Source organism: Channa argus, chromosome 11 (assembly GCF_033026475.1).
Source record: "Channa argus isolate prfri chromosome 11, Channa argus male v1.0, whole genome shotgun sequence".
Lineage (NCBI taxonomy): Eukaryota > Metazoa > Chordata > Actinopteri > Anabantiformes > Channidae > Channa > Channa argus.
The window spans coordinates 902,082-922,610 of NC_090207.1; the positions used below are offsets into that span (position 1 = coordinate 902,082).

At 43.0% G+C, this 20,529-nt stretch overlaps 2 protein-coding genes across 10 annotated transcripts in view; one reads left to right on the plus strand and one right to left on the minus strand.

Annotated features, from left to right (window-relative positions):
* Positions 1-1,483: 1,483 nt before the first annotated feature.
* Positions 1,484-12,104, plus strand: tti2 (TELO2 interacting protein 2). Of its 6 annotated transcripts, none has more exons than XM_067521537.1 (11): positions 1,484-1,640; positions 2,942-3,168; positions 3,682-4,164; positions 4,371-4,576; positions 4,679-4,736; positions 5,030-5,158; positions 5,332-5,424; positions 7,274-7,467; positions 8,256-8,399; positions 8,657-8,816; positions 9,426-10,667. In XM_067521537.1, the coding sequence occupies exons 3-11, from the start codon at positions 3,688-3,690 to the stop codon at positions 9,510-9,512; spliced, it is 1,548 nt and encodes a 515-aa protein (XP_067377638.1). In that variant the 5' UTR covers positions 1,484-1,640; positions 2,942-3,168; positions 3,682-3,687; the 3' UTR covers positions 9,513-10,667. The 6 variants fall into 6 exon arrangements, 4 of the variants coding, with proteins under 4 accessions (XP_067377638.1, XP_067377637.1, XP_067377636.1 ...); XM_067521536.1 differs by having other exon boundaries at positions 2,942-3,098; XR_010915572.1 differs by lacking the exon at positions 2,942-3,168 and adding an exon at positions 11,888-12,104 and having other exon boundaries at positions 1,486-1,640; positions 9,426-9,663.
* Positions 9,752-20,529, minus strand: part of cntrl (centriolin) — a 31,220-nt gene continuing 20,442 nt past the window's right edge. For all 4 annotated transcript variants that reach the window (XM_067521532.1, XM_067521531.1, XM_067521534.1 and 1 more), the window contains 15 exons: positions 20,091-20,179; positions 19,872-20,012; positions 19,655-19,718; positions 19,177-19,287; positions 15,090-15,207; positions 14,074-14,480; positions 13,329-13,423; positions 13,018-13,133; positions 12,017-12,090; positions 11,861-11,941; positions 11,558-11,636; positions 11,250-11,416; positions 11,099-11,167; positions 10,658-10,720; positions 9,752-10,173 (listed from right to left, as the gene is read on the minus strand). In XM_067521532.1, the coding sequence (XP_067377633.1) occupies positions 10,048-10,173; positions 10,658-10,720; positions 11,099-11,167; positions 11,250-11,416; positions 11,558-11,636; positions 11,861-11,941; positions 12,017-12,090; positions 13,018-13,133; positions 13,329-13,423; positions 14,074-14,480; positions 15,090-15,207; positions 19,177-19,287; positions 19,655-19,718; positions 19,872-20,012; positions 20,091-20,179 (1,800 nt within the window). In that variant the 3' untranslated portion in view covers positions 9,752-10,047. The remainder of the gene's footprint in view (positions 10,174-10,657; positions 10,721-11,098; positions 11,168-11,249; positions 11,417-11,557; positions 11,637-11,860; positions 11,942-12,016; positions 12,091-13,017; positions 13,134-13,328; positions 13,424-14,073; positions 14,481-15,089; positions 15,208-19,176; positions 19,288-19,654; positions 19,719-19,871; positions 20,013-20,090; positions 20,180-20,529) is intronic.

The following is a 20,529-nucleotide window of genomic DNA, read 5'->3' on the forward strand; positions in this document are numbered from 1 at the left end:
CATGGCAGCCTTCACTGTCGGTGTGTGAGTGTGTGTGTGTGAATGGGAATCAACACTGTAAAGTGCTATAAAAGCAACTATTTACCATTTACAAATCACATATTCTCAAAAACTCAGAAACTGCTGATAGCTCGTCTTTCTAAGCCTGTAAAACAGCCCGAAGCAGTTTGATGGTTACAGGTTAACAGGTGAGGAGACCAAGAGACCAGCACCATCTGTGGTACTTTAGTTTTAATTACCTCAGTTATCAGTTATTTGAAGCTTCAGCAGCTAAAAACCCCTTAAACTACAAAGTGTTAGACAACATATATCCCCACGTTAATAACAATTAATCTTACATTAACCTAATCACCTAATATGAACCTTGAGCTATAACACCGAGTTAATCTAATCTAGTTAACCCAACAATTAACTCCTCGGATCCTGAGCTAAACTCAGTCTAAATTCAGCTCACACTTAGTCTAAATCATTATGCTAAACTTGATTGGGACATTGTGGTTAAGACCTTAACCTCGATAAACCATTTATTACCACTTAAACTAAGCCCCAATCAAACCTAAAGCCTGAGCTAAACTAATTTCATGGCTAACAACAAAATTCAACAGACAGGTTAAAATAAAAATAACCCATTGTTTGAGCATTGTGTGTGTGTGTGTGTGTGTGTGTGTGTGTGTGTGGTAATTACATCCTCTGACAGCAGATCACAGCAGCTTCGGCCCACACACACCAGCAGCATCAAAACGTTTGCTCCTGCTTTGAAATCTGAACACACACTCAGAGTGGGTCCCTCACTAATCTGACGCTGTGTACTCATCAAAGGTGTTTAACCCTTCGTGTTTCCGCTCTGAGGCGCTCAGGTCTGTGTGAACAGGCAGGAAACAGTCGCAGCTTTAGCTCCGAATCTCTGAGGCTGATTCTTGGTAAACACCAGAGGCAGAGATCACTTTCAAACATGTTTATTGGCTTTTAATCTGCCACTAATATCACCACAAATACCACAACCGCTCTGTTGTTTGTTCACGTGCACCTTGTGCTATCAGACGCCTTCTCTTCTCTGTCCCACGTGAGAGCGGGGTGACCTCACCATGGTTGTCTGTTTGACACAAATCTATCTTCACACATTTCTATACAGTAAACATATGCACAGGGGATCGACCGTGACAACGCCAACATTTAAGTATGCAAACACGTTTTTTATATTATATACTCAAATGTTTTACATTTACCTGAAGCTGTGTGTTCCTGTCTTTAGTAATTGTAAGTCATTAAATATAAGCATTGAGAGATTAGGATAAATACGATAAATGTGAAAACAAAACCAAGTGATGTGTGGAGGAGGGCAGTTATCATTTGTATACTCAGTCAACATTATTACGTCATCAGTCTTGGTTATGATGTGTGAAGGTTTGCAACGTTTGATCTTAAAAGGAACCTTTGGGACGGTAGGAACCCTTCAGTAGGAGCTTGTACCCACTCGGACGTTCCCCGCGAGCACACGGTCCCTTGCCGTCAGACGTCCGCAGGCTCCAGTCGGCGTGCAGAGAATATGAAGCGAGTTTGATTTAAAATATAAAAACATCCGTTGGTTTCGTAGCTTCGATGAATGAGGACGAAGAGAAGTGACGAGCGTCTGACTTCCGGTCAGTTTGAACATAAATGTCGGACAAACGCTTATTAGCTTCGTTCATAACTTCGTTCACAAGCGGTAACGGTTTTTTCTAAATGTTTCATTTACAGTTGGTGCAAATGTTTTCATGACAAAAACAGTAAAACAAAGATTTTTTTCCCATCATAATATTTGATACACAATCAGTTGGTACAAATGTGTCTTCATCAGAAATACTGTTCAGTAAACGTTTGCACCAATGTAAATTTCGAGGCTACATAACTGGATGAGTTGGGAAACTTTCCGGTGTGAAACAAGCGGACATACGTTCCCCTACGCTCTGGGTCAGGTTCTCTGGTTTTATTGTTGGTACTTGATGCAAATGACGAAGTTCTGCAGTGACTCAACAGGACCATCAGACTTTGTTAAATGTTGTACACAGCTGGTGTGTTAAATGGTGCCTGAAGATAAAGAAAAATAATGTGACGCATTCTAGAAAAAGGGGGAGTATCAGAAAGTGGAACAGTTCCATCAGTTCACACTCAGACAGTTTTAAGTATTGAAACAGGAGGAGAATCCTGCTGGACTTAGTAAAGATGTGGGTTCTAACTTCTACACACAACAGTTTAATTCCTGTGTCCGTGCTGCAGGGAAAACGGGGCAATGCACCATTTCTATGAGGACATCAAATGGCCCATAAACTGTGGGCGGTGACATGCTTCAATTATGGAAAAAGTTTATTAATATGCCAGACAATAGACTTAATCAATTTAGTATTGGGATTTGTCTGATAACGATCTATGGCCAAGAGAACGTGCAGAATTAAGTTGCTCTGTAGTGAAAATGATTTAAATTGAAAACACTTCCGAGACAAATGTTCAGAAGAAAAAACTTTACTGACAACGTACAGTGTTGGTAAGAAAAATGTTTTAACCCGAGCAACAGGTCACTGCTGACCTGAGCCAGCTGGTCTGTCAGTGCACACTTCATGTTTTGGCTGTTTGGCCTTCAGTCGTGGAAACTGGATGTTTTCATTTAGTCCCAGAAGACAGAAAATGTTTGTTGTGTGATTTGAATGAAGTTGAGAATAAAGCACATTTTGTCCTTTTTATCATGAGCTTCAAGTTAAACATTTTCAAAACAGAAAAGACAGAAAAATCACAGTTTGTTTAATATGAGAGATGAATGTTGCCTCAGTCCTCGTTCACATATACGTTTGACAGAACTCGCATCAGTTTTCAGAGACACTGTATGTTTGAGTTCTTGTGTAACGGTCTGGGTGTAACGGGTGCGACTGGGCCTTAAAATTAATGTTATTTTCCTTTGTCTCTGAAGGTTCCATAACCAGTGGCCTGGGCACCTTTATGTGTGGGACACGGAAATTAATTCATTAGATGAAGATGAAAAGATCTCTTCGAAAATAATTGACAGAATTCTACAAAAATTGCTGCAGCGTGTGAAGACAGTGTTTGACAGCACCTGATTTGTTCAGGTAAACCTGGAAATTGGAGGATTTAGAAACACTAAGGTGTGACGTGTAAAGTGAAGCAGAAATCTTTCAGGTTCGGAACTATTTCTACATCAGAAATCAAAGCTGATCTGTGTCAGTGCCCATGTTCACGCTAGCATTTTATGTATTTGATCGACTCATCAGAGGCTTGTTCCAACGAATCGACCTGCTGCTGTCTAGTCAAGTCAGACGTTTCTAAGAGTAAACTTGGATCAGTTGTCTCAAGCACCGAGAAGCCACAGAGAACAGAGCATCGAGAGAGAAGAGCTGCTTCATCACAGAACTGACTGAATGAAGAAGCCACAGTTAGAAGAAGTTGTAGAGGCTTCGTCTTTAAACAAACATAGGAACTTACACGTTTTCTGTTATTAGTTTTAATCTTATTCTAATTTATTTTAATTTCATTTTCACTTACTTTTATTATCTTTATTTCCTGTTATACTTTATTGGTCTCAAAAAATTTAATTCTCATGTTGAAATGAGTTTTGTTTTTATTGAAAGATGAGATCAAGTTTGAAAAAGCACAAATCGACCCTCTGAATTTTTTTCTTCCTTCTCTGTCCAGGTCAGGATGGAGCTCTCATCCTTACTTCATGATCTTCATCTCTCCTCCTCCTCCTCAGATAAGCTCCTCCCCAATCTCCCTCCAATCACAGAGCTCCTCTCTCAGCTCCAGGAGAAACTGATTGCTGCTTCGTCACAGTCTGAAACAAGCTCCCTGATTGGTCATGTGAGGCAGCTCTTCCAGACCGCAGATGCTGATTGGCTGTTCTCCCCGGACTCGGCCGAGCTCCAGGCCTCGTACCGCTCTCTGATCAGCGCCCTGATTGGCTGTGCAGCTCTGCCGCTCTGCCAGGACGACTGCGGCTCTTTGCCAGCCGCAGCCTATCAGAAGATCCCGAGCCGAGCCGTCACAGCAGGCTCAGCCCTCAGAGCGCTGCTGGAAGCTCTGGGGAACTGGGAGAGAGGAAAGGGGCCAAGACGGGGTCGGACTCTGCTTCTCACTGTGGCTCCTCCTGTGTGCGTGTTCGCTGTGACGCATTTCCAGGTGAGTGTGGGCATCACCATCATCAGCCGAGGTGGTAGATTCACACAAAGTACCACTTTTTTACATATATGTTCCAAAATGCACTTTAAGACCAAAAGTAGAAGTAGTGTAGTACCACTTAAATATATATTTACTCAAGTTGAAGTTTTACTTATATGTTCCAAAATGCTGTGTTGTGTGTTTTCTTTAATTACTGAAAATTTCAGGATCAGGCCTGGACCAGTTCCTCCTCTAGAACAGCAGCACGGAACCTGCAGGAGGAGCTGCTGCGGGCAGGAGGCTGGAGAGACACCGCTCACCTTCTGATGGGGGATGTGGGTGGTGATGACGAAGCAGGGGGGCGGGAGGAAGAAGAGAAGTACAGAGGAATTCTGGGAGGAGTCCTGGACGTCCTGCAGCCTCAACTCACAAAGTGAGAATCTGTGGTGGAAAGAACATTTTGATTTAAACAGACATGAAAGGAGAAGAAAATACTAAAGTGTGTGTGTGCGTGTGTGTGTGTCTGCGCGCGCAGGGACTCGTGGCAGCGTTGTGAGGCAGTGAAGCTGGTGTTTGCCTGGACTCTCCTGCAGGTCAGTTTGATGGGGGAAACTCTCCCTGTGCTTGTTAATGTGTCTTTGTAGTTTTTATTTATTCTAACGAAAGTGAATGTGACAGTGTCCCATGCTCCTGTCTGATGTTTCTGTCAGTACTAAAGAGAACTCAGTGTTTTATTTTAAACCTGGATGAATGAAATAAATCACATAAATGAATGTTTGCTATGAACTATAAATGGAGGTTAACATGTTAATGCTACTTTGACAGCACTTTAACATCAGGCCTCCTTCACTCACTTGTGGAAAATGTCTGTTCATGTTTTGTGCAGGTGACTCGACCATCTCTCTCCCCTCATCTGTCTCGCCTCCTCCCCCCCTCCCTCCTCTTCACTGATCACTACAGACCAGAGAACTGCATGCTGGGAGTTCGCTGCCTGCATCACATTGTGCTCAACACGGTAAAAACACGAACAGTTCACACAGACTCAGACATGAACACAAACACTGTGAGCTCAGCTCCTCTGCAGCTGCACATGTCCTTCACTCAGCTGCTCTGTGGAGCTCCACAACACGGACACGTGTATGTTGGACTGAACTGTGTGTGTGTGTGTGTGTGTGTGTGTGTGTGTAGCCAGCTGCAGATCTCCGTCAGTTCAACAGAGCAGATGTTCTCTACCAGGCTTTATTCAAACACCTGTACACCACAGAGGCTGCTGTCATACAGGTAAAACACTCAGACACACACACACACTTCCCTCCAAACGTATAGGAACAGTGAAGCCAATTCCTTTATTTGTGCTGCAGACTGAAAACATTTGGTTTGACATAAAAAGATGGATATGAGACAAGAGATCAACATTTCAGCTTTTATTTCCAGGTTTTTTCAACAGGATCTGAACCCAGACATTTTTTAAGTGAGCAAAAGTATGTGATGACAGGTGTGTCCCATGACACTGAGTATTCCAACAATAAACAGCACTGAATGTCTACACTCAGTTTCAGATTTGGGTTTTGCATGTTCAGACTGCGTTTATAGTAAAGAGGTGCAACCAGCATGAAAAGCAGAGAGCTGTCTATGGGTGAGGAACAAGCTGTTGTGAAGATGGGAAACCATTGTGAGAGCTGTAAAGAAAGTCTGAAGGTATCACAAGTCTTTGCAGAAGACTTCATGAAGGAAAGTACAGAGGCTGCTCCAGAAGATGCAAACCACTCAATACCCAGAATAGTACGGCCGAAGGCCAGAGACCAGGCTCAAACGTTCTGGGACAAGTTTTATAGACTAATGAGACAAAGATGCACCTCTTACTGTGAAACACGTCACAGCTTCTTCTGGGACGGGCTCATTAATCTTCACATGATGGCAGCAGAGAAAATGAACATTTTGCCTTGGACTTAAACCCTATAGAACATTTTAGCTGCTAGAGTGGAGACTGAAGGGAGTAACCCCCTTAAAAACAACTGAAAGAGATTCCAAAAGTCTAGTGATGTCACTGGATCACAGGCTAATTATTAGGTCTTACTCACTTTAATCTATTTAAGTCTGACTTACTTTGAAACCCTGGCTCACAGATTTTAACTGCACAGGGACAGAAAATGCTGCTATGATTTTTTTTTTTGTCTTGGTTCTGTTTATACGTGAGAGAGTGATCAGCTTCTCCGACAGAAATCGATGTGGGAAAAACAGTTTCCTATAATCCCCTCCCCTGATTTTAGAAAGCAGCTGTCCTGTTTACATGGCAGGTGACTGTAACCTGGTTACTTAAGGACATACCAGTGAAGAACACATGAATCCCTGTGAAGCTTCAAACATCTGGTGTTTACAGCAGCTGTCACAGAGTCACATCATCTCATTTGGTCACATGTTGTAGTAATACATATGTACATAAAATAGACATGGATCAGCCATAACATTATGAACATAGCATTGATAAAGGTCCCTTTGGGCACCAAAGCAGCTCTGACCCATTGAAGTGTGGATCCTGTTAGACCTCTCTGCTGTGGTGTCTGGCACCAAGCTGTCAGCAGCGAACCTTGAAGTCCCGTAGGTTGTGAGGTGGGGTCTCTATGGACCGGACTTGTTTCTCCGGCACATCCCACAGATGTTTAATGGATTGAGTGGGGAGAATTTTGAGGCCAAGTTTTTCCATGAAGGGGTTTAAATAGTCAGCAACAATGTTTATGTGAGTCAGTAACATCTAGTGTCCCAGCAGAACAAAGCGTCACACTGCCTCTGCAGACCTGCCTGGACACCTGACCGGTCTGCAGCTGTGTGTTCTCACACCTTTCTATTAGAACCAACTTAGCTTTTCAGCAGTTTGAGGTACAGTAGGTCATCAAAGGTCCTGACCACTGCAGACTGTTGTCTCTCTCCACCTGCTCTCAGGTGCCATAGTAACGAGATACGCAGTGTTATTCACTTCACCTGTGAGTGGTCATAAAGTTACGGCTGATCTGTGTACAACATGTATTTGAGTCTCATTAAAAAAACCTATAATGTTGTTTTAGTTTATTCTGATGTGCTTCTCTCCAAAGGACTTGGACTGATTAGTCTGTTTGTGTCTCTGGCTCTGCAGCTGGTTCTGTCTTGTCTCTTGGACCTGTTGTTGGTTTTGGAAAAGCCCCCGTCCTTACCGACCCCATCCTCCACTCGAAGGAAGTCCTGTCGCCATGACGATGTGCTTCATCTGGTCCTGACCCACATGGAAGCAGAGCACAAGCTGCCCCTGCGACGCGCCTACACCTCCGCTCTGCCTCTTTACATCGACAGGTGGGCTGGATTTTTACTCCTGGTGCAGGTCGGGTGATGGGTGTCAATGTGGAAACAGTTGGTGTCAATACTGTGAGAATCAAAGACACAGTCTGACCATTCAGGAGACAAATATCATCAGACTTCACCTGCAGATCAGCTTTAATAATATAATAATGAGCTGAGCAGTGGAAGAGGAAAGTATTAAACAAAGTCAACATGAAGGTAAAATCTCAGTGTCTTCAGATAAATTATGAATTACTAGAAAAAACTTGGAGACTCTTAGGAAACAGTTCATAAAGCCTCAGTTAACAGCTCAGAACGTCTGCAGCTCTCAAACAGGCTTTACCAGATATTAAAAGTCACATTTCATGTACAAAAGCTTTAAATATTTTAGTTTATTTCCTCTCAAATATTAACAGATGCAGAAATGTTCACGATTTTCTGCTAAAACCAACAAACATTTGCCACGTTTCTCAAATGGACTGAAGGACTTTTTTCGATTACTTTTAAAGGACTAATCAACTTCTTATTCAATAATTCTTTTTCATTCGTTAGTCCATCCATCTGTTATGCTGCTTATGCAGGTGCAGCTCTCATGACTTTACATGATCAGGAATATTATATTATATTAATATAATATAATATTATTATTCAGCTGGCAGCACTAAATACTGTTGTATAACAAGTTAAATATATTAAGTGATGTGGTTTATATGACGTGAACCTGGATTAGAACAAACATTCTGATATAAAACAGCTACTTGTGGTGTTTTAGGGTGCGTTTGTTTTGTGTGTGTTTGGTGCAGGATGGGCGTGGCTGTGTGCAGACACCTGCGGCGGGTAGAGCGGGTGGTGCTGGGATACCTGGAGGTCGGAGATCCACCTGAAGAGACGACCCGGCTGAAGATCCTGGAGGTGCTGCAGAAAACCTGCAGAGCTGCATGGCCAAGGTCTGAACTCGATTCAGGATTCAACACCAAATATATTTTCTGGTTCCAACTTAAATCTGAGGATTTGCTGCTATTCAAAATAACTTTATTAACAAAATAACACTAACAGTTTTTCTAACATTGTAGAAAAGCAAAAGTCACAGGTTTGTCAGCAGACGTTGACATTTGGACCATGTCAGACACACTGAAGGGTTTTAAACACACTTGTTCATACGAATGCAGTGTTACAGCTGATGCTCTGAACTGTGCGTCTGCAGGATGCAGTGTCGCCTCCACGTGTTGCTACGCTGCCTGTTGAAGCTGTTGGTCGACGTCTCTTCAGACTCTCAGCTCAGTGACTGTGTCAGACAGAAGCTGATGAAAGAAACTTCACTCTGCATCAAGCTGCTGGACGCTGCCTCGCATGGACAAATCCAGGTGTGTTAAGTGTACTGATGTCAGAGGCTGCAAAGCTGGACTGCACCATGTTGTTACGGTAACTGGGCTGTAACCACAGTCTGAGCCGCCCGGTCACTTTGGATAAACGCTAAATGTTAAAAACAGGTTGGAAGTTAAACAGCTCGTTACCTTTTCTTCAAACAAGCAGTAATTGTCTGAGATTTAGTTAAGTTGCCTTTAGTCAACTTCAAACAATGTTTGTCACTCAGATGCAAAAGTAACAGACACACTGATGCCACTTTTTAAGCAAATTTTATCCCAGAAAATTTCAAATGATCTGGAAACTTTAAAGTTCCTGCTGGTGATTGGGAGGAGGCTCCTGACTCTGACCATCAGTAACACACTAACGAGCATCGACTCTGTTTGATGGCCTGTGTGGATCGTCTCACATCACAGCAGCTTTAGTCCCATATGTTGTATATTGTAGCACAGATCTAGAATGTTTACTCTTTACATATGACCTGTTTTGAGCTTCAGCTAGTGGACATCTGTCCAGATGTTTTATTCACATCTCCTCATAACCACAGTCAGTCTCTGCTTGTCCACATATTGTCTATGAAGACACTCAACTGTCCATCTGTCTCTCAGCCTCTCCTCCAGCAGGCTGACAGCAGCTGTTGCAGCTCTGAGGTGCTTGGTTGCCTAGCGACTGTAACGGTGGCGGCACACAGGTGAAGCGGCAGCACATTTGAAACAGCTGGATGTGGGACTCGCTGATCCCTGAACAAAGGTCATGTGAGTGGACGAGTGGCAAAAAGGAAACGTCCCTTTGTCGGGGACTATTTTCAGCAGCGGCTGGATCCACACGCAGTATTTGTGGCAGCAGGTCAGTGAACGTGTGGAAGCGTCTTCATGTTATTAGGAAACAGGCAGCGCTTGTTTGAGTCTGTGCAGAAGATGAAATGACACATCCAGGACTTTAACTGTTTATTTCAAAGTTAAATACGATCAAACTCCATCTGCATGTATCCAAAATAACGGTGTTTGATATATATTTTTATAAAAGTGCTCCAAACGAAACATTCCCCTCTGACCTTTATCCTGTAGCACCAGTGTACAAAGTGGCAACACTTGGTTTCTAACAGACTCTACAATAATCAACCACATTCAACAGCTGGAAAAAATATAAAATGTCTTTACAAAGTTGGAATTTGTGATAAATATTGCTTGTAAGATATAAAAGCAAATTGCAGGACTTTGTTGTGCATCATCAGTGTGTGAGCAGCGAGTCCAGCTGGTCCAGCCTGACTTTCAGTTCCAGTAAACTCTCCTCAGTTTCCAGTCGTCTCACCTTCAGATTCTCCTGCTGGTTCCACAAAGTGCAGCGCAGACGAGCCTCAACACAAAACAGGATAAAGTCCTGGTAATGTCGGCAGCATCTCACTCAAAAGTTTGCGTTCACACATACAACCTATAAAATGTCAGAATTCTAGTGCATGTCTGCGAAGGGTCTGGATGAACGAGAACTTTCAAACAAATACAAAATCTAACTTTTAAATTTAAAGCACATTGGTATCTGGATGAGATGGCAAGAAAATCATGTTTCATCATTTCACTAGGTATCGTAAAGTAAAATTAGGACTGGATTTCATCAGGTCACAGCTGGAGAAGCTGTTTTACTAAAACCAGCGATATCTAACGAGTTGGCACAATCAACAATTGTGTGTTTGTAAAAACTCCTGACTTATGTATTTCAGTATAAACTATTTCCATAGCTCCAACACTCAGCTTCCTGGTAAATGCAGGTGTACTGGATTTAGATGTGTCAATATTGTTGCTCTTGTGCAGTTTTTCATAATGTAAATTATTAAAATATTTACCTTCAATCGATCCTCTTGTTGTCTCAGTTCTTCTCTCTGCAGCTCAACCTTCCACCTGTCGTCCTAAAAACACACATTCTACTCCATGAATAACTGCTGAAAACGTGCTGCAATTAAAAACAGACCCACAGCAATCGTACCAGACCGTCCACATATGGATGATATTTGATGCTTAAATAATATCGTGGCTAAGTTCCCTCTAGTTCTGTTTCAGATTTTGAAGTCACTTTTTTTTCTCCAGTTACATCGTAAAGCCCTAATTGCCTCTTAACAGACTCCATTTGTTGGTTCTAGCCTAAATTCCAATTCCTAATTCCTTATTCTTACTACGCGTCTGTGGAAACTTAAGAGACGTCTTAATCACCTTAAATACTTTAGACAAAATTGTGTTAAAAAAAAGTCAGTAACATTTGGTGGTCGTGTGTTTCTGTCAGGACTCACGCCAGTACTGAAGGTTGTTCTCGCACCAGCTGTGGACAGATAGAAAGACTCGTCCTCCTCTGACACATCCTGCACACACATTAAAGTTACTGAAGCTACACTAGATTCACAGCACGTTACCTGCTCTGCTCCTTATTTCTGATGCCACTACCTTCTTCCGAAGTTCCTCTTCTTTCTTTTGGTGTTTGTCCAGTTTGATGTAAAGTTCCTCACATTTCTTTTGAAGCCTCTCCTCTATTTGAATGAGACTCTCCTCCTTCATAAGTAGCTCCTCCCTCTGCTGTTTTAACGCCTCCTCCTTGTGCAGCAGCTCCTCACCTGTTCAGGCAGAACAAATTAAACAGGAGCCAGTTACGTTAATTAACTAAGTTTCATTATTCTAATATTATGACCAGTGTAAAGAACTGAACCTAGGAACAAACAGATGAATGATGATCATAGTGCCCAGAGTTGACTGACCTAGCTGCTTCAGGCGATGCCCCTTGTGCTCCAACTGACATGCTGCAGCTTTAACATCATCCAAACCAAGACACGCCACCTGAAAGACAAAGATAAATGGAAATGGGGCTGAGAATTAATTCAAGTACATTTTAGAAGGAAAAATAACAGTATGCTGGTTAACAGCTTTTAGTCTGTTTATTTTATCGTGTTAGTTTTTATGCTCGTCATTTGTCAGCTGTCACAAATGAATGAAGTTAATTTAAATGTTTTAATGTTTGCTAATAATTCAGTGTGTCAGTGGGGAGTTCATCTGTGTTCTACCTGTTTCTCTTGTATTTGTCTGTCCAGCTCCTTCAGCTGTTCTTCTCTCTGCTGCTGCTGCTGAGCCGACGTACTCAGATCCTACAGATTCATACTTATCAGATAAAAGACGACACAAACCAGACAGAGAACAGGCTGTGTGCATGTCTGCTGTACCTGATCCAGAGCCTGCAGTTGTTTCTTTCTCTCCTCCACCCGTTCAGCCAGCAAAGACAGAAGCTCAGAGCTCTCTACAAGGACACAAGATACTGATGAATCTCCTTCACATTTTAAAGTCAGTGTAAACACAGTTAATTCACATGCTATATTTTCACTATTAGTCTTCGTGTTATTTGCGAGTTAAAGTAAAATCCATGTTATAGTCAGTCATACTATATCTTTCCACCTGTGGAAGTTGAAGCCCTCCTCCTTACACACAAAGCTCTTAATGGTCAAGCTCCATGATGTCTTAAAACCCCTCACTGTACCACACTACCACAAGAGACCACCTTGATCTCAGAATGCAGGTCTACTTGTGGTTCCCAGAGTTTCCATAACTACAATGGGAGGCAGAGCCTTTAGCTCTTAAGCTCCTCTTTTGTGGAGCCAGCTCCCAGTTCAGATTTAGGGGGCACACACCCTCTCTACTTTTAAGACTGGGCTTAAAACCTCCCTTTTTGATAAAGCTTATAGTTACAGCTTACCCTAACCCTCCATTCTGCTCATGCATTTAATTCAGTATTGCACAACATTAACTTTGTGTTTGGCTTTTTTCTGTAGTTGCCTTGAAATGATTATGCTTTGAATTGGCACTAAATGAAGGTGAATTCCACTGAAATTTTAATCGAGTCATTGCAAAGTCTTTGCCTTTAGGTCTGTGATTCAAAATGTCTTTATCAGGGATGAAAGAAACCAAATTACTCTTGTTATTGTTTTAATTTGTTAATGCATCTGAAATCTGAAAAAATAAAATAAATTCAAAAACTGATTCTTGAAATGGAAACTTATTACTTGGGCTCTTGAGGACAGTAGCCAAATGACAATTACTCAAAATAAGTTTCAACTATTTACTTTTCAAAAGATTTTGAAAATAAAATTGTTTTATTGATGAACAATTTTACCAAAACAAAATCTGATCTTTCTACTATAGTCTGTAGTATGGCCGTCTAAAGTCTTACCATGTAGCTGCTCCTGATTGGCTGCTGTATCTCTGACCATTTCCTGTTTGAGGAGCTGGGTGTGGCTGTGCTCCTCCTTCTGCTTGGCGAGCTCCACCTCCACTGCTGACAGACACCTGACACACACGTTTAAAAAAAACCAACAGAGCAACATCCTTTAATGGAAAATGCATTTGTCCTTAACAGTGCAAATCAAAAATGTTTTGTTTCTCAGTGGTCACAAATAATACACCTACTTAAAATTGTGGTGTATTTTTTTGTCTGTATTTTAAATAGTGACACTGTTTCATAGAGTTGATGTGTGTATGAACCTGTCAGCGTGTCTCCGTCTGGCCTCCAGGTGTTTACACTGCTCCTGAATGCTGGTCCTCTCCTCCCTCCTACTGCTCAGCTCCTCCTGCAACATCTGGAAAAATTTAATTAAAATCAGCTCCTCCTCAGCCATTTTCTACTTTCTCTAGGAAAAGCAGTAACGTAAGCAGTAACACTACACACATGTATCTACTGTACTTATACAGTACATACACTTCAGGTACGGTCAAAGTCACAAACGGGGACTGTCAACAACAACTTCAGCTTCAACAGTTCTTATGTTATTGTTGATAACCTGAGAAGATCGAGTGCTTGGCCTCAGGCTACCACGGATGTTACACTGATACATTGTTATGGTGGAGATAAGGTCGTGTAGCTCTAGTCTCCATTTTATTTTTAACAAACTACCTAATGACTCCTTCCCTCTCTTCAGCTAAATTCTGTGGGTTACTCAAGTTTTGCATTTGGTTTGAAATGGAAGTATGCAAAATAGTTCTGTCATCACTCAGCTGTGATTAGTATTAGTAAGTTTCTACGAAATTATTTGGAAATGAGAACTGGATTCTGAACTTATGATTGGCCTCTGCAGGAACAAAATTTAGACATTACACCTATTAAATGACTTCATCCCAAAAAACTGAGGTATTGAAGTGGTTACAAAATATCCCCATTTTGTTTGCAGCTGTTGTGCAGATACGATAATAATAAAATGTTAAATATTCTGTTGTAAATCTTTTTATCTACCTGCAGCTCCGATCTCTGCTGGTTGATGTTTTTTAGACATGATTCAGACTCTTTTCTGTGGGACTCAGCTTCCTGTTGTAGCACAGTCAGTTCTTTCCTCTTCCTGTTGACTTCGTCCTGCATTTTTTCCAGCTCCTCCATCTTGCGGTCCACCTCCCGCTGCTTTTTGTCCAGCTCATCCTTCTTCTTGTCCACCTCGTCCTGTATCCCATCCACCTCCTCCTGCTTCCTGTCCAGTTTGTCCTGGTTGCTCTCCAGCTCATCCATCATCCTGTCCAACTCGTCTTTCATCCTGTGCAGTTCACCCTTCTTCTTGTGGAGCCGCTGGAGAGTCTGGGTGAATTTTGGTTTTATATCCTCTAAGGCCTGCTGCTCCACAAGCAGTTCCCGAAGAACCTGTTTCAGCTCTGGGCACAAACACAAAGTAACAACATAGTTTTAAACTTTAAACTTTGGCAAATCTAACAAAAGAACAGTGTAATGCAAAAAAAAAAAAAAAAAAAGGGGGGGGGGGGGGGGGGTCGTAAAATAACTTTGTAAAACAAAGAGAACTTCAGGTAACGTTCCAGTGACTACATATAACCCTTATTGCTGCAGATGTCAGTCATTAAATATTTTTAAATATTCTTGGGAAACATGACTTTGACTGTTACTAACTAGATCCTAAACTTTTAGCACAGCAGAGTTTGTATTCAGCTTTACTTTTGTCCTCATTAATTATGGTCTTTTATCCACCTGTCAACCTACGGAAGCTAACGAGTTATCGGGCACAGTATCAGAGAACTTTTACAAGTACAAGTACACAAAGGCAGGATCAGGCCTGATGCTGGTATTGGCATTGAGACATTTCTACCCATTCCAAATCTCCACTGTTCTTCGTGTGTGTGTGTGTGTGTGTGTGTGTGTGTGTGTGTGTGTGTGTGTGTGTGTGTGTGTGTGTGTGTGTGTGTGTGTGTGTGTGTGTGTGTGTGTGTGTGTGTGTGTGTGTGTGTGAGTGAGAGTGTGTTTGCTGTTACCTGCTCTGTGTGTGTTGAGCTCAGACTGCACAGTGAGGAGTTTCTGCTCTTCCTCTCTCACCGCTGAGACTGTTGACCTCCTCTGTTGCAGCAGCTCCTCCTGCTGCTCCATGAGCTCCTACACACAAACATTGCAGGAACATGTGGCCTGTTTAACCTTTTTTACCCACCATCCATGTTTTCATGCTGTGCTTGTTCTGTTAATGCCTCAGCAGAGACAACTTTTCACACACAGCACCTCAAACATCTGCAACCTCAGGACCTCAGTCTGAATCATCTTTAGCACTACGGTTTTTAATGCAACACCAGTCTGCCTTCTATTTCTGAACTCCACACAGCTACTACTGTGATACTCTGAGCTGTGTGAAAACAGAATTTGCTCAGTTTAAACCTGGAGGAAACAAGCATGGGGAGAACTTGCAAAACTCCACACAGAAAGGCCACAGTCGATCTGGGATTCGAAGCAACGCACATTTACCTGTGAGGTGGCAGAGCTAACCACTGTGCTGCCCTAAATATCATCCAACATCTTTGTGAAAGGCTTGTTCCTCTGTTGCTCTTCAAACAGAGGCTGGCTGCTCATTCCTACTAAGACCAAAACATGATGATGATGATGATGATGATATTAAACCAAAAGCAATAGCTCTTAGATCTAGTTTAATACAAAATATAGGGTTTCTCACATCTAATGCAACCGCAAGGGGGCACAAGCCAGTGTCTTCTTGTGCCAGTCCCAAGTCTGGATAAATGCAGAGGGTTGTGGCAGGAAGGGCATCCGACGTAAAACACATGCCAAATCAAACATGCGAATCGTGACAAAGGCTTCCATACCGGATCGGTCGGGGCCCGGGTTAACAACGACCGCCACCGGTGCTGTTGACCTACAGGGTACCGGTGGAAATTGGACTACTGTTGGTCGAAGACGAAGAAGAAGAGGAGGAAGGTGTGTTCGTAGGCAGAGAGAGAAGAGGAAAGCTAAGAATGTAGGACTGACAGTAGGGACTTTGAATGTTGGTACTATGACAGGGAAGGCTAGGGAGTTGATCGACATGATGCAGAGAAGGAAGGTGGACATACTGTGTGTCCAGGAGACCAGGTGGAAAGGTAGCAAGGCTAGAAGCTTAGGAGCAGGGTTCAAGTTGTTCTACCATGGGTCAGATAGGAAGAGAAATGGAGTAGGAGTTATATTGAAAGAGGATTTTGTGAGGAATGTTCTAGAGGTGAAAAGAGTATCAGACAGGTTTCAATGGGCATGTAGGTGAAGGGAACAGAGGTGATGAGACTGTTATGGGCAGGTTTGGTGTTCAGGACAGGAACGCAGAAGGTCAGATGGTGGTTGACTTTGCAAAGAGAATGGAAATGGCTGTAGTAAACACTTTCTTTCAGAAGAGGCAGGAACATAGGGTGACGTACAAGAGCGGAGGGAGAAGCACTCAGGTAGACTACATCTTATGTAGACGTTGTAATCTGAAAGAGATCAGTGACTGTAAAGCATTGGTAGGGGAGAGTGTAGCCAGACAACACAGGATGGTGGTGTGCAAAATGATGCTGGTGGTGAGGAAGATAAGGAGGACTAAGGCAGAGCAGAGGACGAAGTGGTGGAAGTTGAAAAAGGAAGAATGTCGTTTAGTTTTCAGGGAGGAGCTGAGACAGACTCTGGGTGGTTTGGAGGTGCTTCCAGATGACTGGACTACTACAGCTAATTTGATCAGGGAGACAGGTAGGAGGGTACTCGGTGTGTCATCTGGAAAGAGGAAAGCGGACAAGGAGACTTGGTGGTGGAACGAGGAAGTTCAGGACTGTATACAGAGAAAGAGGTTAGCTAAGAAGAAGTGGGACACTGAGAGGACTGAAGAGAGTAGACAGGAGTACAGGGAGATACAGCGTAAGGTGAAGATAGAGGTGGCAAAGGCCAAACAAAGAGCATATGAGGACTTGTATGCTAGGTTGGACACTAAAGAGGGAGAGGTGGATTTGTACAGGTTGGCCAGACAAAGAGATAGAGATGGAAAGGATGTGCAGCAGGTTAGGGTGATTAAAGATAAGGATGGAAATGTATTGACAGGTGCCAGTAGTGTGATGGGAAGATGGAAGGAGTACTTTGAAGAGTTGATGAACGAGGAAAATGAAAGGGAACGAAGAGTAGAAGAGGTGACTGTTGTGAAGCAGGAAGTAGCAAAGATTAGTAAGAGTGAAGTGAGGAGGACATTGAAGAGGATGAAGAGTGGAAAGGCAGTTGGTCCTGATGACATACCTGTGGAGGTATGGAAGTGTCTAGGAGAGGTGGCAGTAGAGTTTTTGACTAGTTTGTTTAACAAGATCTTGGAGAGTGAGAGGATGCCAGAGGACTGGAGGAAAAGTGTACTGGTACCAATTTTTAAGAACAAGGGAGATGTGCAGAGCTGTGGCAACTACAGAGGAATAAAGCTGATGAGTGACACAATGAAGTTGTGGGAAAGAGTAGTGGAAGCTCGGCTAAGGGCAGAGGTGAACATTTGTGAGCAGCAATATGGTTTCATGCCTAGAAAGAGTACAACAGATGCAGTATTTGCTTTGAGGACGCTGATGGAGAAGTACAGAGAGGGTCATAGGGAGTTGCATTGTGTCTTCGTAGATTTAGAAAAAGCGTATGACAGGGTGCCGAGAGAGGAGCTGTGGTATTGTATGAGGACGTCTGGAGTGGCAGAGAAGTATGTTAGAGTGGTGCAGGACATGTATGAGAGCTGTAAGACAGTGGTGAGGTGCTGTAGGTGTGACAGAGGAGTTCAAGGTGCAGGTGGGTCTGCATCAAGGATCGGCTTTGAGCCCCTTCTTGTTTGCTCTGGTGATGGACAGACTGACAGATGAGGTTAGACAGGAATCTCCCTGGACTATGATGTTTGCAGATGACATTGTTATTTGTAGTGAGAGCAGGGAGCAGGTGGAGGAAAATCTAGAGAAGTGGAGGTCTGCTCTGGAAAACAGAGGAATGAAGCTTAGCCGCAGCAAGACAGAATACATGTGTGTGAATGAGAGGGACCCAGGTGGAACGGTGAGGTTACAGGGAGCAGAGGTGAAGAAGGTGCAGGACTTTAAGTATTTAGGGTCAACGGTTCAGAGCAACGGTGAGTGTGGAAAAGAGGTGAAGAGGCGAGTGCAGGCAGGTTGGAACGGGTGGAGAAAAGTGTCAGGTGTGTTGTGTGATAAAAGAGTATCAGCGAGAATGAAAGGAAAGGTGTTCAAGACGGTGGTGAGACCAGCAATGTTGTTCGGCTTAGAGACTGTTGCACTGAAGAAAAGACAGGAGGCAGAGCTGGAGGTTGCAGAGCTTAAGATGTTGAGGTTCTCTTTGGGAGTGACGAGGATGGACAGGATCAGGAATGAGGACATCAGAGGGACAGCTCATGTTAGATGTTTTGGAGATAAAGTCAGAGAGGCCAGATTGAGGTGGTTTGGACATGTTCAGAGGAGAAACTGTGAATATATCGGTAGAAGGATGCTGAGGTTGGAGCTGCCAGGCAGGAGGTCTAGAGGAAGACCAAAGAGGAGATTTATGGATGTAGTGAGGGAGGACATGAAGTTAGTTGGTGTGAGTGAAGAGGATGCAGAGGACAGAGTTAGATGGAGGCACATGATTCGCTGTGGCGACCCCTGAAAGGGAGCAGCCGAAAGGAAAAGAAGAAGATAGGGTTTCTCACATCTATGTACATATGCAGCCAATTTCTTGCTAAACAACAGTTACAATAAAATTATATTGTAAATGTATATTTTACATAGACATTGCATTATCTGCTTTCAAAAGCAGCTTGGGCCCCTGGCCAGAGAACCTGTCAGAGAACCTTTAGTCGTGTATACAGTACAGACAAACATGCTAAACCGGGTTCTAGATTCACAAACATTACAGTGAGTCTGAATTTTAGTTCCTGCAGGGGAACATCCAAGTTCCCTGATTGATCAAAAAGCAGACGTCATTTCTAATGACCGAGCTTAGGTGAGGATGTCTCATATCGCCAACACATACTCCTCACTCCCTAAAGCAACTAAGACATAAGAGAAATGTGTATGCAGTAAAAGAAAATGGAATGCACCTTCCTCTCGTCCTCCTCACCTTCACCCTGTTGTGCAGACGCTGCTCCTCAATCCTGAGCTCCTCCACTTTGTTCAGAGCTTCTCGCTGCTCCTCGCTCCTCTGAATTAGCCTCTGCTCCTGCTGCTCCACCTGCAGGGACCACAAGTGGTTTAACTACAGTTTGTTAATGTCTGACATCCTCAGAGAAACACTGAACAGAGATACTACAACAAACGCATTCAGTAGCACCTCCTCTTGCTCAGGTGAGTCTCTGCTGCTTACTCAGTAGGTTAAAGCACACCTGTAAGCTATCATCTGATTACAGCTCAAACTGAACTACAGCTGTGGTTTAATCTCACGCTGACAGACTCATAATCATAAAAACATTACCTCACAGTTCGTGTTCACAGGTAAAATATATTTTGGAATATTACACAGCAATTATTTGACACTTTGCACAAAGAATAAGTAAAGTTTTTTTGTTTGACAGTCTGTAGATGCAGATATGAGGCAATACCTGAATGTTGACAGCATCCAGACGTCTCTGAGCCTCCTGACAGTCTGACAATATTTCAGACAGTCTGCACGATAGGAGAAAACATTGGTACAAGAACTGAAACATGGACCAATACAGATAAAACCAACCACCATCTTATGAAAAACAGGCTAATTCAAGTTACAGTAATGAATATGAATATTCTCATATCTTCCCGTTCTTCAGTGTGTGTCAGCACCTGTCTGTAGCTGAGTGTATTTTTGTGCCGAGCTGTTGAAACTCCTGATCTCTGTTCCTCAGCACCTCCTGAACCTCCCTTAGAGTCTGCTCCTCCTGCTGCCTTCTCTTCCTCAAATCCTCCACATCCTCCTGCAGCGCGCTGAGAGATCAGGTCATACATGATAAAAATGAATAAATGCGTCTCAATCAAACCTGATGCTGATAACTGACCATTTACCTGAGGTGCTGTGTGTCCTCCTCCACACAGGTGGTGTTGTCCTGAGCTCTGCGCTGCAACATGTCAGCTGTCCACTGAGCAGAAGTGGCCTAGAGGAGACACAGAGGTTAGACCTGCACGCAGAAGAATCAGACCTGTAGAACCTGCTGCAGCTCTGAGTCACTGCTTTAATATCTGCCACTTAATCTTTAAATTCCTTTGACCTTTATTAACTGTATAAATGAATAGAGGTTTATACTGGATTAATACTGTGAACCTGCAGATGAATAGTGGTTTATTCAGAGTAACACAGTACCAGCAGCAATCCTCAGAAACTCACTGCACTACTGACACACACTGGCAAACACTAATACTAAACCAGTTTCTCTCTTTGGGGGGCTACTGAGGATACTCTAAAAAAACCTTCTTATGTTGAAAGCTACTTGCCCCGGAGCCAGTT

Bases quoted from the DNA above. Each gene is read 5' to 3' on its own strand.
- tti2 (XM_067521537.1), top strand. From the start codon at position 3,688: ATGGAGCTCTCATCCTTACTTCATGATCTTCATCTCTCCTCCTCCTCC. The intron at 4,165-4,370 runs GTGAGTGTGGGC...TGAAAATTTCAG, and splicing joins TCGCTGTGACGCATTTCCAG to GATCAGGCCTGGACCAGTTC. The intron at 4,737-5,029 runs GTCAGTTTGATG...TGTTTTGTGCAG, and splicing joins TTGCCTGGACTCTCCTGCAG to GTGACTCGACCATCTCTCTC.